Source organism: Medicago sativa, chromosome 1 (genome assembly GCF_051527215.1).
Source record: "Medicago sativa cultivar Bolivia chromosome 1, Bolivia_mono, whole genome shotgun sequence".
In the NCBI taxonomy this organism is placed as follows: domain Eukaryota; kingdom Viridiplantae; phylum Streptophyta; class Magnoliopsida; order Fabales; family Fabaceae; genus Medicago; species Medicago sativa.
In genome coordinates this window covers 33,075,027-33,096,567 of record NC_140749.1, presented here as the reverse complement: position 1 = coordinate 33,096,567, position 21,541 = coordinate 33,075,027, and the positions used below count along the sequence as shown (strand labels likewise).

The 21,541-nt window shown below is 34.4% G+C and overlaps 3 protein-coding genes across 4 annotated transcripts; 1 reads left to right on the top strand and 2 right to left on the bottom strand.

The window, feature by feature from the left end:
- Positions 1 to 220: 220 nt before the first annotated feature.
- Positions 221 to 8,694, bottom strand: LOC146954432 (inosine triphosphate pyrophosphatase-like). Of its 2 annotated transcripts, none has more exons than XM_085716304.1 (9): positions 8,319 to 8,694; positions 7,801 to 7,962; positions 7,568 to 7,632; positions 7,261 to 7,324; positions 7,159 to 7,168; positions 1,199 to 1,230; positions 981 to 1,093; positions 573 to 649; positions 221 to 476 (listed from the first exon to the last, which is right to left on the bottom strand). In XM_085716304.1, the coding sequence occupies exons 2-9, from the start codon at positions 7,937 to 7,939 to the stop codon at positions 368 to 370; spliced, it is 609 nt and encodes a 202-aa protein (XP_085572430.1). In that variant the 5' UTR covers positions 7,940 to 7,962; positions 8,319 to 8,694; the 3' UTR covers positions 221 to 367. The 2 variants fall into 2 exon arrangements, with proteins under 2 accessions (XP_085572430.1, XP_085572439.1); XM_085716313.1 differs by lacking the exon at positions 8,319 to 8,694 and adding an exon at positions 8,084 to 8,105.
- A 521-nt stretch (positions 8,695 to 9,215) lies between these two features.
- On the top strand, positions 9,216 to 11,349 carry LOC146954431 (F-box/kelch-repeat protein At3g23880-like). Its single transcript, XM_085716280.1, has one exon. The coding sequence runs from the start codon at positions 9,446 to 9,448 to the stop codon at positions 10,721 to 10,723; it is 1,278 nt and encodes a 425-aa protein (XP_085572406.1). The 5' UTR covers positions 9,216 to 9,445; the 3' UTR covers positions 10,724 to 11,349.
- A 965-nt stretch (positions 11,350 to 12,314) lies between these two features.
- LOC146954430 (inosine triphosphate pyrophosphatase) lies at positions 12,315 to 19,556 on the bottom strand. Its single transcript, XM_085716294.1, has 9 exons — positions 19,284 to 19,556; positions 18,506 to 18,667; positions 18,272 to 18,336; positions 17,930 to 17,993; positions 17,829 to 17,838; positions 13,402 to 13,433; positions 13,189 to 13,301; positions 12,774 to 12,850; positions 12,315 to 12,677 (listed from the first exon to the last, which is right to left on the bottom strand). The coding sequence occupies exons 2-9, from the start codon at positions 18,642 to 18,644 to the stop codon at positions 12,569 to 12,571; spliced, it is 609 nt and encodes a 202-aa protein (XP_085572420.1). The 5' UTR covers positions 18,645 to 18,667; positions 19,284 to 19,556; the 3' UTR covers positions 12,315 to 12,568.
- Positions 19,557 to 21,541: the final 1,985 nt, after the last annotated feature.

Here is a 21,541-nt window from a genome sequence, read left to right as displayed (position 1 = left end):
TTTGATCCAAATGAAAAGGCGTAGCATGCTATTTCTTAAATAAACCTTCATAAAAAAGGGTGTTTATATTGTAGCAAAACCCATATATACACACACAAAAAGTACTTTCAATAAATATCATTATATTTTATCAAATATACGTTTGAATTTTTTTTTTTAGAAGGTACGTTTGAATTTTTTTTTTTTAGAGGGTACGTTTGAATATGTTGGAACAAATACATTTTTAACCGAGCTTAAATATGCAAAATGAGATTTAATGAAACTAAAGTTTGCAAACTTTAATCCGACATTCTTACGTTTAACTGATTCCAAAATTTCAAGGAATGTCTAGTATAGAACTTCTGACTTATAGTCTACCACGCATGTTTCAGATTTGAAAGGTATATCCAGCTTCAGCAAAATGTGATTTCACAAGTGCAAGAGATTTGGAGCGGTGAGAAATTTTGTTCTTTTCTTCTTTGGACATCTCTGCATAACTACAATTTTTATAAATGAAATAAATTAGCTCATGCAAATGACTATAGAACACTTATACAGAAAATGACATGAAATAAATTAAAGGATAGATCTACGTTTGATCATAGCCATCAGGTTGAAAAATGGGATCCCATCCAAAATCATTGGGTCCTCTTGCAGGAACAATCTTCCCCTGCCATACAAGCAGGAAATGAGTTAGTCATCATAAAGTTATGTCTATTAGTAAAGTTAAATATAAGGTGTGAATTGATCAACACTCCTCAATTTTTTTCAGCTTTGAAAAGTAGATTATCAAAGCATGTCCTATTGTTTTACAGACATACCAACTATTTCATCTTTATCGCACTAGTTTGGTCAGGTTGAAGAATAACACGTTTTTACAAGGGAAGCCATCATATTTTCATACACTCCATCGTAAATTTACTCATTGAATTTGCCTCACAATATTAACATGTAAATCAAAGAAAATACATGCATATAAAATTGTTTTTGGAAAGCGGTACCAGTGTTTTTCCTGAAAATGCGATAGGTTCACTATTTGGACCGATTGCAAAGGAAAATACACATAATGCATAAGCTGATTTATCATCATATGCCATCAACAGATTGTTGAGACCTGCAAAATGATCAAGAAGAATGAGTAAATTAAATTCTGAGATATCCTGAAACCAAGAACTAAAAATCTGAGGACTACACAACAATTACAGAGTTATGGCCTAACCTTCATGACCAATCTTCTGGAGAAACCATTTGCTGCATGATTTAACAAAGTAATTAGAAAATGATAATCTGAAGTGTATAAAAAATCATGTAGCCTAATACTGATGCTTTAGAAACAACTATACATTTCTACACAGACACGCGTGTTAAGCTTGAATGAGTTCAGATTAACATGCTTTTATATTCAAATATATTCAACAGCAATAACCAAAATTGATTAGATTACTACATGTTCATAAAGGATATGGATAAATAATAGGTCAGTCACCAAATATTGCATAATATAATCAGTAAAAGCAATATCACTTCAGGAAATGCAAAACGACATACATCCTTCATTTTACCAAAAATGGCATACTTATGTCTTTCTCTCAACATCAAATAGTTTGGTGACAAGAGAGGGGGATGAAAGATGCATTGATAACCAAAACAGGGAGACAGAATATGATAAAGCAGAATTAAGAATAGTATTAAAAAAAAGGTACAATTGTATTCAGATGCAAGACAAAGGGAGGAACTCTCAATACAAAAAATCCATTGCCAAGGCTCCTCGGAAGAGAGAAAAGATTCTCTCTCTGCCTACCACTATAGGTCCTAACAGAATAATGATGACACGAGTGTACCAATCCTTAGCCTACACAACTTGGCATCAGAGTCGGGTTAAGGATTGCAATGTTGGAATTGGACCCAGGATCCACACTTGGCGTGATGATGGCTATTGAGGTTGTTTGGGTTTATTTCGGGTCCCATATTGACCCACACAAGGCGTGAGGGAGGGTATTGAGTTTGTTTGGAGTCCCCTGTTGCTCATGTTCACATTGCTCATGTTCCCGTACTGTTGAGTGTACAAATGTATTTGCATACCCTCATTCTTTGAGCAACTTTTGGGATGAGATCCAAGCTCATTTAACTGGAACATCCTAACTAAATGGCCAGCCAGTACCTTACTTCCCTCCCTCTTTCACTTTCTACTTCTTCCTTTCATCGACTCTCCATACTTTGGGTTTATCCTGTCATAAGCCCACAAGAACATCCCCTCCTGTTGGACTGGGCTCATACGGCGCTCTATCAGAATATATATCTTTGAGATTTGTACTTTAATTTCATGTAAAGAAAGTAATTTATAAGAGTTTTATTTTCAACAAGTTCAGAAAATTCAGAATATGGTGAAGATTATACTTAAAAATGATTGAATAACAAACCTAGATCATAAGCTTAGAATTAAAATATTACATAAACAAAAAAAATGTCCTATATGTTGCATTCATGGTATAAAGATACATTCATGGTAAATGACTTCACAGAAATCCAACCCTCAACATCAAAGGTTTAATAACTATACGTCCACGGTATATAAAGTTTTTATACGAGTAAACCCCCATTTTCGTCCCTGAAAGCTTCCCTCGCTATCAGCCACGTCCCTGGAACAAGGAAACGTAAAAAAAACTCCCCGAAAGTCTCTTCCGTTTGTCATTAACATCCAAAACGTTAACTGAGCCGTTAACTTTGCTGATCTGGCCATTTTGTTTCCATCTCAGCTGCAATGAAGGGGTTCCACGCTGGAGGGACTAAATTGGAGGGTGAATAGAAAGATGGCAACGATAAAATTTCATCCCTCCTTTATTGTCACCCATTTCATCTGCATTTCTCCCTCACCTCCATTTCTCATACTTTGATGAAACACCCATGTTCCCAATTTGAAGCATAAAACCAGTTCATCTCTTAATTTCTCTTCACTGATTTTCGAATTCCTTACCCAAACTGAGATTGAACATGGTGGGAGGTGGGGCGATGCACATTAACAACAACAACAACAACAAACAATAACAACAACAGCACATAAAAACATCACCAACTCAAAATTCAACCTCCTTATTTTCATTTCCAACTCAAAATCATCAACATAAAAAATTCAAAATATTCCCAAAATTCTATAACAAAATAGAAGAAAGATTTAAAAAAACCCCAAAAAATTAACAACAAAAGAAACAATTGAAATCGATTGTGAAAAGAAAAAAAATAGAAACAAAATTCCAGTTTTAACACAACATTACAGTTCACTTGTTGAAAGCTCATTATTTCTCATAAAACAACTTAAACTAGATATGAAATAACATAATAACAAAGCCCAGATCCACTTCAACCACACTTGAAATAAGCAAAAATCTCAATCCATGCTTGAATTTCATAATGAGGAACACAACATTGCCACCTCCATATGTAGCTGTAACAACAGAAACGAACTATACAGAACAACACATCCTGAAGCTGAAGCTCAAACCAAAGACCACCTATGAACCGCTCCATATGTACAGAAACCACATAGTTTTGAAACACACCACAACAGGCTACACATACATCCACTAGAAATGATCTCACTCATTCCCTAAATGAAAAAGCAAACGCTAATAAGCTGAAATGACAAAAAAAAAAAAAAAAAAAAAAACTATAAGCTCCCTGAAATAGACAACCAGAAAACCTCCAATCTGAAATTCAATTTAGAAAATAAGATGGAAAAGTGGAGAGTGATGAACAAATATGATGTTAGGCCCGGCGAGTGAGTGGAAGGTAAGCAAGAGAGAGGGTGTAGCTATCTGAAAATGAAAATAATGGATGATTGCATTTTCCCCTAATTTGAAATAATGCATATTTTCCAGGTTTTGAAAAGGAAAGGAATATAAAAGGACTGATTTTGAGTGTTTGGATCTGAAATTTGGTATTTTGTTGTTGTTTTGTTGAGTATGATGATGCTTGATGGAGGTTTGAGAGAGGGAGAAGAAGAAGATGAAGATTGAAGTTTGTTCATCTTTATCCAGAAAATGAAAGACTTATTCTATATTCATTCTGGTCCTAGACTACGTGGACATAACCACTAAGCATATGATGTGGCAAAAAATTGAGACACATCACCAGAGTTAACACCAAGTTAACGTTTTGGACTTATTTGACTAACGGAATTAACATTGAAGGAGTTTTTGATAATTTTCGTTGATCCAAGGACGTGTATGATAGCGAGGGAAGCTTTCAGGGACGAAAATGGGGGTTTACTCGTTTTTATACACACGTTTAATCATATTTCAGCATCTGACAATATCATCTTGTTACTTCTCAAAACATGTTTATGCCGTGACTAAATGGTGAAATATATTTGGAGGTCTGTGTAAAACTTGTTTGCACTATCATTGTATAGTTATTAACCTCCAAAATAAATGACAAAATATATTGAAGAAAACTACAAACTGCATTGTTTATGTAACCAAAGTCAGTGTTTTCAATGACAGATAGCGGTTAACCCATAAAACACTATAGTGGTATAGTGAATAGTAGGTTGACTGCTATTCTAAATTTTTCACACATTTTATAGAATGTAAACTGTTACTCTATGTATATAAATTCTCAAAATAAAAAGGAAAAAATAATTGAAATTCCAGACATTCAACATTATCAATGTCTCAAACAAAACATAGTCATGCTAAATTACAGCCTTCTTTTCTTGATATCTTACAAGCTGTTCTATGGCCAAGACATGTCAACATTCTTGTCCAGTGGGCATAACCAATGCATAAAAGGAAATAGATGCTGATTCTTGTTGAGTTGAGATGCTGTTGCCATGACTAAGAGAGGAGGGGCCCAAAACAGATAGTGGCACAGCACAAAGGCATGGAGAGAGAGAGACACAAAAACGCACTAACAGAGAGACAAAAATTCCGAGACGTCGAAGATGCAGAACAGCCATCAGAAAATACACATCACAAGAAAATGAAACAAAACTCACTTGCAGGGATGAGAGACAGAGTCTAGAAATGAGAGTTAGAAGATGAGAAATGAGTATACGTAAAAGCCATAACCAAGTCTACTGGATTTTTAAATGCAAAAAAAAAACTACAAAACACACCCAAAAAAAAGTCTGAACGTTTTAATTTTGAGAGATTTTCCAAAATTTCAACGAGGCATAACTGGTGCGGCGTAAAAACACGATATTCCCAAGACTCAGGCCACAATCTGACTGTTATTGCCACTACACTGAAACTCTGCTACTGCGCTACTTGTAGCGGCCAGTAGCTGCTCTTCTATGCTATGGCGCTATAACACAATATTGGCAACAATGCACCGTTGTCATTTTAAGAGAACACTTGGGTGTATATTAATGGGTACATGTCAACTAAATTTGAAAAAACAATACATTAGAAGTTTCTATAGTAGTACCTAGTAGTAATACCATATTGAACTTCAGTACTTTTTGGCTGTCAAAGCAAAGCAGCTATTCACAAAGCATGCAACATCCAGTGAATGGACAGCAGCTATGGAGGACAATTTGATGGTAAATAGCCAAAATTAAGTTGTGAATATAAACTACTGGCTTATAGTCACTTGGAAAGATGTGAGAAAATGGTCGATATGGCCTCGAAATTGGTAGAGATAAACCCAAAAGCAAAAAGCTGGGAAACTAGTAAAATAGATTTCAAGTAAATGAGATTCCATTATAATTAAGGATCAGGCACTATATCAAATTAGAATGCATGTGCCAATCCAGCTTAGAAGGAAAAAGGATTTATTTCCGTATTATGTTCTGGTTTATATTCTTGCGTTCCACAACTTCCTACAACAAGAACAATAAACAAGTGAAGAACCACTGAACCAACACTATGCAACATATGCAAAAGACTATTTAGATTTGGAAGGAAAAAGAAAGTTAAAAGATAACTGAGCTTGCAGGGGGCAACAGAATCAAAAGAAACAGGATGGGTCCAATGAAAAAAAACACAAATGTTGTTCTGCAATTCAGCCACTTTTGATTTTGTCTATTAACCATTTCATCAACACGGAAGTTATACCCATTTTGAGGATGACAACTTGTCATGAAACATAATTTGATATGAAGAAATGAATCTGGTATCTGAATTTAATAAAACACAATCTTGAGGATTAACTCATCTACACGTTATAGCAGAAACAGTAAAATGAACAAAAACAGCTATGAAATGTAGCACTGATCCTTACAGAAAATGGATAGAAAATCAAACTAAAAGAAAGCACCTTGCTGGGAAAGAGACCAAACTTCTCTACACAGAATAAACCACCTAAATCACTCAACAGAATTTGCGCCTACCCATCACGACCCCCCTCAAACCTCGTCTCATTTCCTCTTACTAGGCCAATCACAAGTCCAAGGCCTTCATCATTCCTCAGCTCCCAATAAACATAAGGAAGGTCAGAGTAGTCTTAGTGCAGTAAAGCAAACTCAACACAATACAATGTTCTGCTAGTTATTTATATGATCTAATGAGCTACACATCAGTATGTGATTTCGAAGATGTCTACCACAATGACATGACATAGCATCCGTATGACCGAGTCACAAATTTTTAAGTATTTAGAAAGAAAAAAAAATAGGATAAATTTTGCAATGAACAGAGCTACATATAACCCCGTCTGCCTCTTTCCTGTTGTAGAAGAGAAGAGAACCCCCATCTAAAAGGCTTTAATTGACCTGACCCCCAGTCTGTCCTCTGTTAGAGAAAACTAGGGAATGGCTAACCCAATTTTGTTTGTCCGCCTAAGTCTATACTCTATAGTCTATATATATATATATATATATATATATATATATATATATATATATACATATATATATATATATACATATATATATATATATACATATATATATATATATATGAAAAATAGAGTGCGAAAAAGATAAACCCAGAACAATAATACCTAATAAACATAAATAAATATTACAGTAATTTCAATTCTCTAACAACTTCCATTTCCTACCATATCTCCAACCAACTTTGAGAAATCATATGTTTCTTGTTCTTTCTAATATCATATTATTGTGCTCTCATAAGCTATAATGTAACTTAAAATACACTTTTATAAGGTCTTAAACTATCAGGATAAAAAGAAGAATAAAGACCACCTGAGTACAAGGATTCAGGGTGAACAAGAACTTACATATACGGCCCTGCAAAAGTTTGAAATATTCAATTAAAAAACAATGCCAAGATGTACAATGCCAGCTTTCACAGTATCAACAACAAGAAAATTATTATCTACCTGGAAGACCCTTCAAGGCATTGAAACAGAGGCAAGTGTCTTCAACCAAAACAGGTCCTTTAACCTTGCAACAAACAAAAATAATGAGAAAGCTAATATAGAAAATAGAAAAGGAAACCAACCTAAAATCATACAAGCCTAGGCATGTTGTATCAAATAGGTAGTTCGGTAGGTGAGCTAAAAGATACCGAAAGAGTTTTAAACAGGAAGTTAGGGTTCGAACCACAGAAACTAACATACTAACATTTGCGTATTGAAAATAAGTACAAGCCTCGGTGTTTGTGAGAAAAGATATTAACTTGAGTACCTGAATAGCAGCCAAACGAGCCTTTTCTTTGGAGATATCTTCAGGCTCTCCTTGCAACTCAGGCACTACAAAAATACAAAAAAAAAAAAAAAAAAAAAAAAAAAAATAAACAACATAAAACCTACAATAAGCAGGTTTTTCAAAAAGAGCAGAGAAGAAATGCACTAAAGATAAACAACTCAAATAATAAACAAAATTGGATAAGAAAGATTGTGGGGATAGAATGGTATTACAGTCAAGTTTGAGGGATTGAAAAGGAATGGAGTGACCCAAGATGGCGCGAACTTCCTCAAGCTTTTTGGCATTTCCGGTAACAAAAGTAACCGGACGTGGCAGAACCAACCCAGAGGCAGCAGATTTTATAGCAGCCATTTCCCAAATCTTCGTTGATATTTCTGCGGTTACAAGAACCAAACATAATCACTAACAATGTCAATATACTTGACTTCAATCTTATAAAGAACCCAATTAGAGGGATGTAATCGAGTCGGGTTGATGGGAAATAAGAAAACAAACCAATTACAAGATTAACAACATTGCATATTTTGCACTCTCACTATGAAGAATATGTATTAAAACAGTGATTAGAACTCTATAGTGTTGCTGATACCCTCTGTGTCAGAACATTTATCAAACACCTTGTGTTCAACCAGCAACAATCAAATTAAATTGGTATAAGGATAAAGATTGCAACTAGAATTCGGTACTACACAAGATTTTTCATGTTTTGGAATAGAGAAAGAGAGAATACCTGGCGAAAACCTATGAATGGAGACTTTTGGACCATAGCACTCAAACGAAAGGCACTAAAACCGTGAAAATGGCGTTTGAATTGAGTTCAAACTAAATATAACTCTTTTGGTTCGGTTTGGTAACCCAGGTGTTTAAGTGGTTGTTTCACTTTAAGTTAGGGTCGGACAATAAACTGAACCAACTCAAAAATAATTTGAGATTCATTCAATAGTTAATTCGAATTTGATTTACGAACCAAATGAATGGAATTTGAGTTGAACTAAGGGTGACAAAACGAGTACAATTCATCGGACCGACCCGTTTCACCCATCATTTGATATGGGTTTGATTGAGGTTTTGAGCCGACCTCCTATAATTGGTCCGCCCAGTTTAACCCGCTGATAAAACAGATTAGGTGGAGTGGGGCGGGTTGGTCTACGTGTTCATTAAAAAAATGTTTTTCTAATTTTTATTGTACTAATAAATTATAAAAGTTTCAAATTTTAGGTAATATAAGCCTAACATCACTATCTCTTATGATGTAACTTCATTATAAATTCTGACATCCACCTCAACCATATACTAACTTGGTCGTCAGAATGTTTACACCCTGACCAATCAGACGTGGATTTCGGCCAAACATCACCGTCTAGGGAGCTCTCTTTCACTAATATACCATCGTCGTTGTGAACCAAAGTTCTAGATTCCGAAAAGTGGCACCATATGTGGGGATGCCTTTTTGTTCTTGTTTTATAATTCATTATCAACGTAAATCTCTGAAGAAGTTTTCTCCAACCAATATTGAGGTCCAGATTTTTCTCATTTTGTTCATAAACAAGCAGAAAATCTCAGGATTGCCCATGTATATTTCCCATTTGTATATAGTATAGATGACCTAAATTTTTTTTTTATGACCTAAAATAATTATTATTATTATATAAAATATAATACTATTAATTAATTAAATTAAATTAAAATTACAAATTTGAAACTAAAAGAAATGTGAGGGTTTGTAATCCCTTTGGGCCGGCCTGACATCCAAATAGATAAAAGAAGTTTCCACAGATTTTATTTTCTATTTTGTAATCGCAAGTTTTTAGGCGTGTGTTAGGGTTTGTGGTTGGTTTGAAATACGGCACCGGTGTGATGGCTGGCATCCTTCCGATTAAAAACCGATGTCAATCCAAAGCACCATTGCCGCCACTGGTGTTCATTCCCGATGAACTCGTCACTGAAATCTTGTCTTTCCTGAAAGTCAAAATCATCCTCCGACTCAAGTCCGTTTGCAAATCATGGAACTCTCTCATCTCCGATTCAACCTTCATCAAAAAGCATCTTAAGAAATCCTCACAAAACCCTCACCTCATACTCACTTTGGAAATTAATAAGCCTAATAACATCCTAATGTTCCCTGTCCATGGTATACTCGAAAATCCATCCTCCATCACGGTTCATAGTGACAGTTTCCACCATCCTTTGAAGGACGAGGTCATTGCCGTTGGTTCCTGCAACGGATTGCTGTGTTTTCTTTTCGGTTCCATCTCAATGACATTGGCAGGGAACGTTACAGCTTATCAGAACCACTGGTTTCGTTTTAGGAACCCTTCCACAAGAACAACATCTAAAGAACTAGGGCTGTTTCATTATAGCTTCCTTATGGAGAGTAAAAATCAACGTTCCGCCATTTTTAAGTTCATGTTTGGTTATGATGATTCACATGAAACTTATAAGGTTGTAGCATTCCGTGTTCAAGGTGATTTGGATAACATAGCTTCATGGAAAAGCGAGGTTAAAGTTTACCGTTTGAATGATAATTGTTGGAGAAATGTTCAAGGTTTTCATGTGATTCCTTTTAAGTGGTTGGATTATAGTAGGACCAATCATTATAATAATCATGGTGTGCATTTAAGTGGCACAATTAACTGGTTGGCTGTTCATAAGTATTTCCGTTATGAATATCTGCCTGAGTATATTGCTCATGTTGGCCAATTTGTGATTGTGATGTTTGATCTTTCGACGGAGACATTCAAGCAACTTTTACTGCCTCAAGGTTTTGACGAGGTGCCATTTGATGAGCCAGTTCTTAGTGTTCTAACGGGCTGCCTTTGTTTTTCGTATGATTTCAGGAAAACCGAATTCGTTTTATGGCAGATGAAAGAGTATGGGGTTCACGAGTCTTGGAAACAATTATTTAAGATTAGTTACTACGATGTGCCAATAAATAACATTGCTCCTGGTTTTCCATTGGCCTGCCTTTATATGAATATGAACGATGGTAAGGTGATATTTGTAAAAGGTATTCGCTACCCGGTGGCCATTATCTATAATTTGAGAGAATACTCAATAGAGAGAATTAATACCAACTGCATACAAGGGCTCTCTTACGCAAATGATTACGTAGAAAGTTTGGTTTCGGTTCTATGAAATTGAAAGTAAGTTTCACTCTAATGGTTCACTTATTTGAATTTTTATTGATTCATTGTTTCAATATCCTTATACTCTCTATTAATAGATTGTGTGAAATTTTTTATAGATGGAATGAATTTGCTGTTACAATGTATGTACTCGGTGGAATGAATTTGCTGTTTTAATTTTATATATATTAATTATAAGGTAGAAGATGATTTTTTTTCAAGGTAACTGGCTAGAACTTTATTCTCATAAAAATGAAATTCGTTCTCAGAGAAATATGATATTCTCATAAGAAAATTGAAACACGACGAAATATTACTTGATTTCAAAGGTATTGGAAACACTTGGTATGCACAAACAGACATGTATACGGAAACTTGGTTAAATTTATTGGATCTATAGATATATACAAATGAGAATGTTATATTCCAAATTTATAGTGTATAATCCAAATTTATACTGAAACACATGCTTATATTTTAATAGTGATTTTCAAGCTAAGGAGAGAAGTATGGTATTATTCAAGGATTGGCCTTTTGATATGTCCACAATTTGGTTAACATGTTCTTTCTCCTTTCAGATTCTCTGTCATTGTTTATTTATCATGAGAGCTAGGAAATGTATCATTATTTTGGTTTACTATTTTTGTTATTATTATGTTAGCTGACTTGGTTAAAAAATATATATATTATAATGGCAAGGGAGCAATAGCTATTGCCAAGAAATGATACACCAACACGACACTAGTTTATTTTGATTTATTTATTTTATATTGACAATGATATGTAACTTTTTAATGGATATTTCATACATTTTTTTATCAGGGATGTTTCAATCATGTTTGTTTGGATATCATTTTTGGGTCAAATGCATTTTATCCCTAATATATTTGATTCATTTTTAAATATCAAAATGGTTTGCATATATGATCCGTTGACACGAGATGTACGTCTAATAAACTACACATGTATTGAATTGATCTAATAAATGACACCATTTCATCCTCGAAAAATTAAAATCGAGAGATATGTGATCTTTGCATTTTCTGGTGAATGAATTCAAGTCACCATTGACGTCGAAACAGCTATAAACAATCATCATATGGTGGCAAAAACCATCAAATCCAGTCCAACTTTCAGTATCAAAGTTGAAAAGTATAAGTTGCACAATATACGGTTTGATTAAATCAGATATTTCAGAAGTTTTAGATTTTTCACTACGGCTCAATGATTCAAATTTAATGGTAAACCTTTAATTCCAAGGCAGCCAGGGCAAAAACAAAGAGGAAGAAAAAACAATGGAATTCGCAGTACTTAGAAATGATAAAAAAAAAAAAAAATTACGTTTAAAAGATATTCACAATTAAAACTGGAGCATTGAATTAATCTAATGGTATGTTTTTAATGGTTCATCAATGAGCGACTTAATTGAACCTTCACCTTAGAATACATGCGAAAAGCAATGGTCGTCAACTAAAAATTTGAATTGGTTTAGATTTGCAGCTTTGCCAATGAAAAAAAAAAATCTCATAGTGCAAAGGTTGTGAAGGTTGATTGTAACGTGAGTACCATGAAAATCACTCCACATGCATATGCACTTTCGCTTCAAATGAAATCAAATGTTGCTCATGTTGAACCTGAATTATATTTTATCAAACATACACGTTTGAATTTTTTTTTAGGGTACGTTTGAATATGTTGGAACAAATTCATTTTTAACCAAGCTTAAGTATGCAAAATGAGATTTAATCAAACTCAAGTTTGCAAACTTTAATCCAACATTCTTACGTTTAACCGATTCCAAAATTCAAGGAATATCTAGTACAGAATTTCTGACTTATAGTCTACCACACATCAGTCAGATTTGAAAGGTATATCCAGCTTCAGCAAAATGTGATTTCACTAGTGCAAGAGATTTGGAGCGGTGAGAAATTTTGTTCTTTTCTTCTTTGGACATCTCTGCATAACTACAATTGTTATAAATGAAATAAATTAGCTCATTCAAATAACTATAGAACACTTATACAGAAAATGACATGAAATAAATTAAAGGATAGATCTACGTTTGATCATAGCCATCAGGTTGAAAAATGGGATCCCATCCAAAATCATTGGGTCCTCTTGGAGAAACAATCTTCCCCTACCATACAAGCACAAAATGAGTAAGTCATCATAAAAGTCAAGTTAAATATAAGGTGTGAATTGATCAACACTCATCAATTTTTTCAGCTTTGAAAAGTAGATTATCAAAGCATACCCTATTGTTTTACGGACAAACCAACTATTTCATCTTTATCGCACTAGTTTGGTCAGGTTGAAGAATAACACGTTTTTTACAAGGGAAACAATTATATTTTCAGACTACATCATAAAATTTACTCATTGAATTGTCTTCACAGTATTGCCTTGTAAATCAAAGAAAATATATGCATACATAATTGTTTTTGGTAAACAGAACTCAGAGATTCAAAACGGTACCGGTGTTTTTCCTGAAAATGTGATAGGCTCACTATTTGGACCGATTGCAAAGGAAAATACACATAATGCATAAGCGGATTTATCATCATATGCCATCAACAGATTGTTGAGACCTGCAAAATGATCAAAAGAATGAATAAATTAAATTCTGAGATATCCCGCAAGAACTAAAAATTTGAGGACTACTCTACAATTGCAGAGTTATGGCACGACCTTCATGACCAATCTTCTGGAGAAACCATTTGCTGCATGATTTAACAAAGTAATTAGAAAATGATCATCATAAGTGTATAAAAAATCATGTAGCCTAATAATACTGATATTAATTTAAAAAATCTCACTTGCCGATGCTTTAGAAACAACAATACATTTTGACACTCACACAGGGACACACACATTCAGCTTGGAAGAATTCATATTAATATGATTTTCTATTCAATATATTCAACAGCAATAACCAACATTAATTAGAATACTACATATTCATACAGGACATGGATAAATAATATATAGCTCAGTCAGCAAATGACCATCCACCATATGGAATCGCATAACATAATCAGCAAGAGAAATATAATTTAAGGAAATGCAAAATCACATACATCCTTTTACAATTATTTCTCTCATCAAATAGTTTTGTGACAAAAGAGGGGGATGAAAATGCATTGATAACCAAAACAAGAAGACAGAATATGATAGAGCAGAATTAAGAATGGTTGAAAGAAAAGTGCAAAATGTATTCAGATGTAAGAAAAAGAGAGGAAACATTCTCTCTTTACCTACCAGTCCTAACACAATAACGATGACACGAGTGTGCCAATCCTTAGCCTACAACCCTTATTGGAACATCCTAACGAACTGGTCAGCCCTTACCTTACTTCCCTTCCTCTTTCACTTTATTCTTCTTCCTTTCATAGACTCTCCGTACTTTGGGCTTATCTTGTCATAAGCCCACAAGCACATCCCCTCCTACTGGACTGGGCTCATACAGTGTCTATCAGAATATATCGCGTTAAGAGTTGAACATTAATTTCATATAAAGAATGATCTTTATAAGAGTTTAATTTTCAAAAATTTTAGAAAATTCAGAATATGGTGAAGATTGTAATTAAAATAGATTGAATAATAAACCTAGATTATATGCTTTTTTAGAATTAAAATATTGTATAAACAGAAAAATGTCATACATCATTTCCAAAAAAACTATGATTAAAAGAATAACAATACATCCCCAATATATGTTGCAAAAATGACTTCACAAAAATTCAACCCTCAACATCAGAGATTTAATGACTATACATTCACAGTATACAGTTTTTATACACACGTTTAATCGTATTTCAGCATCTGACAATATCATCAAGTTACTTCTTAAAACATGTTTATACTGTAACTAAATGGTGAAATAGAAATATAATTGGACATCTGTTTAAAACTTGTTTACACCGTCGATGTATAGTTATTAAACTTCCAAATAAATGTCAAAAAATATTGACGAAAACTACAAATTACATTGATTACGTGACCAAAATCAGTGTTTCCAACCCCAGATAGCGGTTAACCCCTAAAACACTATAGCAGTATAGTGAATAGCAGTTTGACTGTTATTCTTAATTTTTCATATATTTTATAGAATGCATACTGTTACTGTATGTATATAAATTCTCAAAAAAATGAAAAAATAATTGAAATTCCTGACATTCAACAGTATCAGAGTCTCAAACAAAATGTAGTCATGCTAAATTACAGCCTTCTTTTCTTGATATCTTACAAGCTGTTCTATGGCCAACACATGTCAACATTTTTGTCCAGTGGGTATAACCAATGCATAAGAGGAAATAATTGCTTATTCTTGTTGAGTTTAGATGCCGTTGCCATGACTAAGAGAGGAGGGGCCCAAAACATATGGTGACAGAGCACAAAGGCAGAGAGAGAGACACAGAAACGCACTAACACAGAGACAAAAATTCAGAGATGTCGAAGATGCAGAATAGCCACCAGAAAACACACAGCACCACAAGAAAATGAACAGAGCCACGGGAAAATGAAACCAAACTCACTTGCAGAGATGAGAGACAGAGACTAAAAATGAGAGTTAGAAGATGAGAATGAGAATACATAAAAGCCATAACAAAGTCTGCTGGAAAGGTTCATTGGTGAAGCTAGAAATTTGAAGATAAAGAGGGGTTATTGGTTAACTTGGCACTCCGTTATTTGGGTTCTTTGGAAGGCTAGGAATGAGAAAATCTTCAAGATTTTGGCTAGAGAATGTGAGGATAGTGTGGATGAGATCAAAGTGTTGTCTTGGAAATGGAGTCTCAGCCGTTTAAAGGGGAGCCCTTGGTTATTCTATGACTGGAGTTGGGATCCGGGGGAATGTTTGAAGAGGCAGAGATAATGTAGAGGAGTCCAGCTGCAGCAGATCAGTGATCCGTCTGGATGTCGTTTTTGGAAGTGGTTGCTGCAGTATGTACGCTGAATTGTTTGGTACTGTTCTGCTGATGTGCGGGTATTGTTATGCTGTTAGGTGTTCTTTTTTTCTCCTTGGGTCTTTTTGTTGTTTTGCTTGTGTGTTTGTGTTTGGCAGTTTGTGTGATGTGGCTTTTTAGCTGTTTGTATTAGGCAGTTTGTGTTTTCGTTGCTTTTTTGGCTACTTGTAGAAGGTTCGTTTCTCTCTAGTAGCCGTTGGGTGTTGAGCAACGTGTGTGCGCTCTAACTTAGTATGTTTCCCTTGTCCTGTAGCATATCTTGTGTGCGGGTTCAAGCTTCGTTAATAAAATTCGCCGATTAAAAAAAAAAAAAATCTGCTAGATTTTTAAATGCGCAATCTCCAAAACACACCCAAGAAGTCTGAATGTTTTAATTTTCAGAGATTTTCCAAAATTTCAACGAGGCATAACTGGTGCGGCGTAAAAACACCGATACTCCCGCGACTCAGGCCCCAATCCTGACTGTTATTGCCACTAAACTGAAACTCTCTGCTACTGCGATTCTTGTAGCGGCCACTGGCCGCTCTTCTATGCTATGCCGCTATAACACACTATTGACAGCAATGCACCGTCATCATTTTAAGAAAATACTAGGGTGTATATTAATGAGTACATATCAACTAAATTTGAAAAAACAAGACATTAGAAGTTTCTATAGTAGTAATACCATATTGAACTTTAGTCCTTTTTGGCTGTCAAAGCACAGAAGCTATTCACAAAGCATGCAACATCCAGTGAATGGACAGCAGCTATGGAGGAATATTTGATGGTAAATAGCCTAAATTAGGTTGAGAATATAAAATAATGGCTTATAGTCCTTTGGAAAGATGTGAGAAAATGGCCAATATTGGCTCGAAATTGGTAGAGGTAAACCCAAAGGTACTTTTCTTGGAGACAAGTAAAATAGATTTCCTACATCAGATAACAAACAAGTGAAGCAGCACTGAACCAACACTACACAACATATGAGAAAGACTATTTAGATTCGGAAGGAAGAAGAAAGTTAAAAGATAACTGAGCTGGCAGGGGCAACAGAATCAAAAGAAACAGGATGACACCAATAAAAATAAATAAAAAACAAAGACAACTGTTGTTCTGCCGTCCAGCCGCTTTTGATTTTGTCTCTAAACAATTTCATCAACACAGAAGTTATAACCATCTAGAGGACTACAACTTATCAGGAACCATAATTTGATATGAAGAAATTAAACTGGAATCTGTATTTAATAACACTCAATCTTGAGGATTATTAATTCATCTACACATTATTGCAGAAACGGTAAAATAAACAGAAACAACAATGAAATGTAGCACTGATCCTTACAGAAAATGGATAGCAATTCACACTAAAAGATAGCACCCTTGCTGGGAAGGAACAAACTTCTCTATACAGCAAAAATAACCTAAATCATTCGACAGAATTTGCGCCTACCCATTACGACCCCCCTAAAACCTCATCTCATTTCCTCTTACTAGGCCTGTCACAACTCCAAGGCCTTCATCCTTTCCTCAGCTCCCAAAAAATACAAGGAAGGTCAGAGTAATCTTGGTGCAGTATAGCAAAGTCAACACAATATTCTGCTAGTTATTAAGAGGATCTAATGATATATACATCAGTATATGATGTACAGAGAAATCTACCACTATGACAAAGCATCAGTATGACTGAGTCACAAATTTGTTAGTATTTAGAAAAAATAGGATAAATTTTAAAATGTTCAGAACTACATATCACCTAGTCTGCCTCTTTCCTGATGTAGCCCCATCTAAAAGTTATTAATTGACCAGACCCCGTTCTGTCCTGTGTTAGAGAAAACTAAGGAATGGCTAACCGAATGTTGTTTGTCACCCTTAGTCAATATATAATATAGGTGAAAAACAGAGTACAAGAAAGATTGGCACATATCAATTATACCTAATAAGCATGAATAAATATTAATTACAACTCTCTAACAACTTCCATTTCCTACCATATCTTCAGCAAACTTTGAGAAATCAATTTTTAACTTGTTATTTCTTTTATCATAGTATTGTGCTCTCATAAACAATAATGTAACTTATGCAACAGTTTTGTAAGGTCTTAAACTATCAGGGTAAAAAGAAGGATAAAGACCACCTGAGTACAATGATTCAGGGGGAACGAGAACTTACATATACGGCCCTGCAAAAGTTTGAATTGTTCAATTAAAAACAATGCCAAGCTGTACAATGCCAGATTTCATAGTATGAACAACAAGAAAATTATTATCTACCTGGAAGACCCTTCAAGGCATTGAAACAGAGGCAAGTGTCTTCAACCAAAACAGGTCCTTTAACCTTGCCACAAACAAAAATAATGAGAAAGCTAATACGGAGGAAAAAAAAAGACACCAACCTAAAATCATACAAGCATAGGTGTGTTGTCTCAAATAGGTAGTTTGGTTGGTGAACTAAGAGATATTGAATGAGTTTTAAACCTGAGGTTAGGGTTCGAACCATAGAAACTAACATAATAACCACTAGTTTACTAACATTTGCGTCTCAAAAAAAAAAAAAAAAAACAAAGAAATATGCAAGCCTTAGGTGTTTATGAGAGAAAATATTAACTCGAGTACCTGAATAGCAGCCAAACGGGCCTTCTCTTTAGATATATCTTCAGGCTCTCCTTGCAACTCAGGCACTGCAAAAATACAAAACAAAACATAAAACTGTACAATAAGCAGGTTTTTCAAAAAGAGCAAAGAAGAAATGCACTAAAGATAAACAACTCAAATAATAAACATGTAGCGAGAAACCAACACGAAATTGGAAAAGAAAAAAAATAGATTGAAGGGAGAAAGTGGTACTACAGTCAAGTTTGAGGGATTGAAAAGGAATGGAGTGACCCAAGATGGCGCGAACTTCCTCAAGCTTTTTGGCATTTCCGGTAACAAAAGTAACAGGACGTGGCAGAACCAACCCAGAGGCAGCAGATTTTATAGCAGCCATTTCCCAAATCTTCTTTGATATTTCTGCGGTTACAAGAACCAAACATAATCACTAACAATGTCAATATACTTGACTTCAATTTTATCAATGAATATATAAATACAACACAAAAAAGAGAATATAAAGAACCCAATTAGAGGGATGTAATCGAGTCGGGTTGTGGGAAATAAGAAAACAAACCTATGAACCACAGATATAGACATAGACACCGACACGCCGACGCCGCTTAGAATGTGAGAAAATCACAAAATTCAGTGTAATTGTATGTGTTGGTGTCGTGTCGGTGTACATGCATCCGACACCAGGACACGCCACGCCCAATCCGAGGAGTGTCCGTGCTTCATAGAAACAATCTAATTACAATTTAACAACATTGCATATTTTTCACTCTCACTAGCATTTCAATCATGTCTTGTCAAGTTAAAACAAAACGAAAAGCGAAACTAGGAAGAATATGTATTAAATCAGTGATTAGAACTCTATAGTGTTGTTGAAACCCTCTCTCTGGGTCAGAACATTTATCAAACACCTTGTGTTCAACCAGCAACAGTCAAATTAAATTGGTATAAGGAAAAAGATTGCGACTAGAATTCAGTACTACACAAGATTTTCAAGTTTTGGAATAGAGAAAGAGAATACCTGGCGAAAACCTATGAATGGAGACTTTTGTTTCAAACGAAAGACACACTAGAACCGTAAAAATGGCGTTGGAATTGAATTCAATCTAAATATAACTCTTGGTTCGGTTTGGTTCAGTTTGTTAACCCAGTGTTGAAGTGATTGTCTTTGCTTTAACTTGGGTTCAGGAAATGAACCGAATCAACTAAAAAATAATTCGAGACTCATTTCGTAACTAATTCGAAGTTGATTTACGAACCAAATAAATGAAATTTGAGTTGAACTAAGGGTGGTAAAACGAGTATAATTCATTGGACCGATCCGTTTAAACCGTCATTTTAGATGGGTTTGATTGAGGTTTTGAGCCCACCTCCCATTAGTTGGCTCGCCCAGTTTAACCCGCTGAAAAACGGATTATGGTGGAGTAGAGCGAGTTGGCCCACGTGTTCATTAAAAAAATATTTATTTAATTTTTATTGTACTAATAAATAATAAAAGTTTCAATTTTTTAGTTTTCCCCCTAAAAATAATTCAACAATTATTTATTAAACAATTGTTTTTCTTTTTATGTGAGATTAAAATTAGAATAAAATGATTATGAGAAAATAAAATTGAATTTTTATAGCGGTACATATATTTTTTAGTATCATTTGTCACAAAAAACAAAAGATTTAAAAAATAAAATTATTAGACGAGTCAATCCGCCAACCCCGTCGTTCCACCTCTTGGTAGGGTGTGTGATTGAGCCTTCCACCATAATTGTCCCGCCCCCCACCACCCCGTTTTTGGCGGGCTAATAGATGGGTGGGCTTAAACGGGGTGGACTAGGCATCACTGCCATCCATAAGTTGATATGGGACTTTAACACATTAATTGATTATGAACTAATTAATTGATTCGGTTTATTTCTAGGATCAGGACCTCAACCCATTGTCTTCGTTTTCGACTATTTTGTTAACCGATTGACCTAGATGATTTGCATCGTTTTGGGTCAATTCAACATGTCAATTGAATGATCATATGGAAGAGAACTTAATGGAGTAGAGTGAAATTGTGGAATGAAACAAGGTTTTCATTCCATTGTTTGGATACTTTATGATGGAATTGAAACAACTTTCATTTTATTGTTTTTGAGAGTGAACGAAAAGGAAAAAAAATTATAACCTTTTTATTACATTTTTATCTTTATTTAAAAATATTATCTTGTATAACTAAAAAAAAAAAAGTATTATTTTTTATTAAAATTATTAAGGAATGATACCAAAAATTAAAAAGAAGAGCATATGTATATTAGTTATTCCTTATTTTAAAGGTTGTGATGGATGATGAAGAAGAGGTAGGCATGTTCGAAGCTTGTTTCGGGTTGGACTTGAGGCTCGCGCGAACCCAATACCACATCTTTTAGGTTATATACGCCTAACAACATCACTACCTCGTATAATGTAACTTCATTCTAAATTCTGATATCCACCCCAACCACATGCTAACTTGGTCGTCAGAATGTTTACACGCACACCCCGACCACTCAAACCTGGATTTCGGCCAAACATCACCGTAAATAGAGCTCTCGTTCACTAATATATCATCGTCGTTGTGAACCAAATTTCTAGGTTTTGAAAAGTGGCACCATATGTGGAGATGCCTTTTTGTTCTTGTTTTATAATTCACTAGTGCTGTACCCGTGCATACGCACGGGTTGCGCCGTTGGCGCATTTTTTTTTGCCAATGTTTATAATTTAATTTAGGACAATAATATTAAAAGTAGTTTTATTTGTAGATGGGCAAAAAAATTTCAAAAAATCACCATTTCAGGAGAATTATAAATATATACTTGTATAATTCGCACGCTTAAGTGGTTATTAAGTTTTATATAATTAATTATGATATAACTGACCCCACTTATTAAGTTTTCTGGATCCGTCACTGCATAGATCTGCTTTACTACAGACCAAACCACATGCAAGCTCAGTTTATCTGTCATATCTTAGTGAATGTATATAAAATATTTTGACAGGGAGTTAATAAACATATTAATCATTACACACACATAATCAATATTATATTATATCATAACTTAAAGCATTTCATACAAAGTTTTAAACTAAATTTATACATAAAGTCATTTGTATGCTTCAATGAGAAACGACTTAGTATCTAAACACTGAAATATTGTAAATATCATGGCTGGATATAAAGTCCAGCCATGATATATGTAATTGATTAAATAGAGTAAGAAAAAAAAAATTCAATTCAAGACGACTAATAATAGACAAAGGGAC

Coding starts and splice junctions, on each gene's coding strand:
- LOC146954432 (XM_085716304.1), bottom strand. CDS start 7,939: ATGGCTGCTATAAAATCTGCTGCCTCTGGGTTGGTTCTGCCACGTCCG. Junction 7,633..7,800: donor TCAATCCCTCAAACTTGACT/GTAATACCATTC, acceptor GTATTTTTGTAG/TGCCTGAGTTGCAAGGAGAG. Junction 650..980: donor CATTTTCAGGAAAAACACTG/GTACCGCTTTCC, acceptor CTTGTATGGCAG/GGGAAGATTGTTCCTGCAAG.
- LOC146954431 (XM_085716280.1), top strand. CDS start 9,446: ATGGCTGGCATCCTTCCGATTAAAAACCGATGTCAATCCAAAGCACCA.
- LOC146954430 (XM_085716294.1), bottom strand. CDS start 18,644: ATGGCTGCTATAAAATCTGCTGCCTCTGGGTTGGTTCTGCCACGTCCT. Junction 18,337..18,505: donor TCAATCCCTCAAACTTGACT/GTAGTACCACTT, acceptor GTATTTTTGCAG/TGCCTGAGTTGCAAGGAGAG. Junction 13,302..13,401: donor CCAGAAGATTGGTCATGAAG/GTCGTGCCATAA, acceptor ATCATTTTGCAG/GTCTCAACAATCTGTTGATG.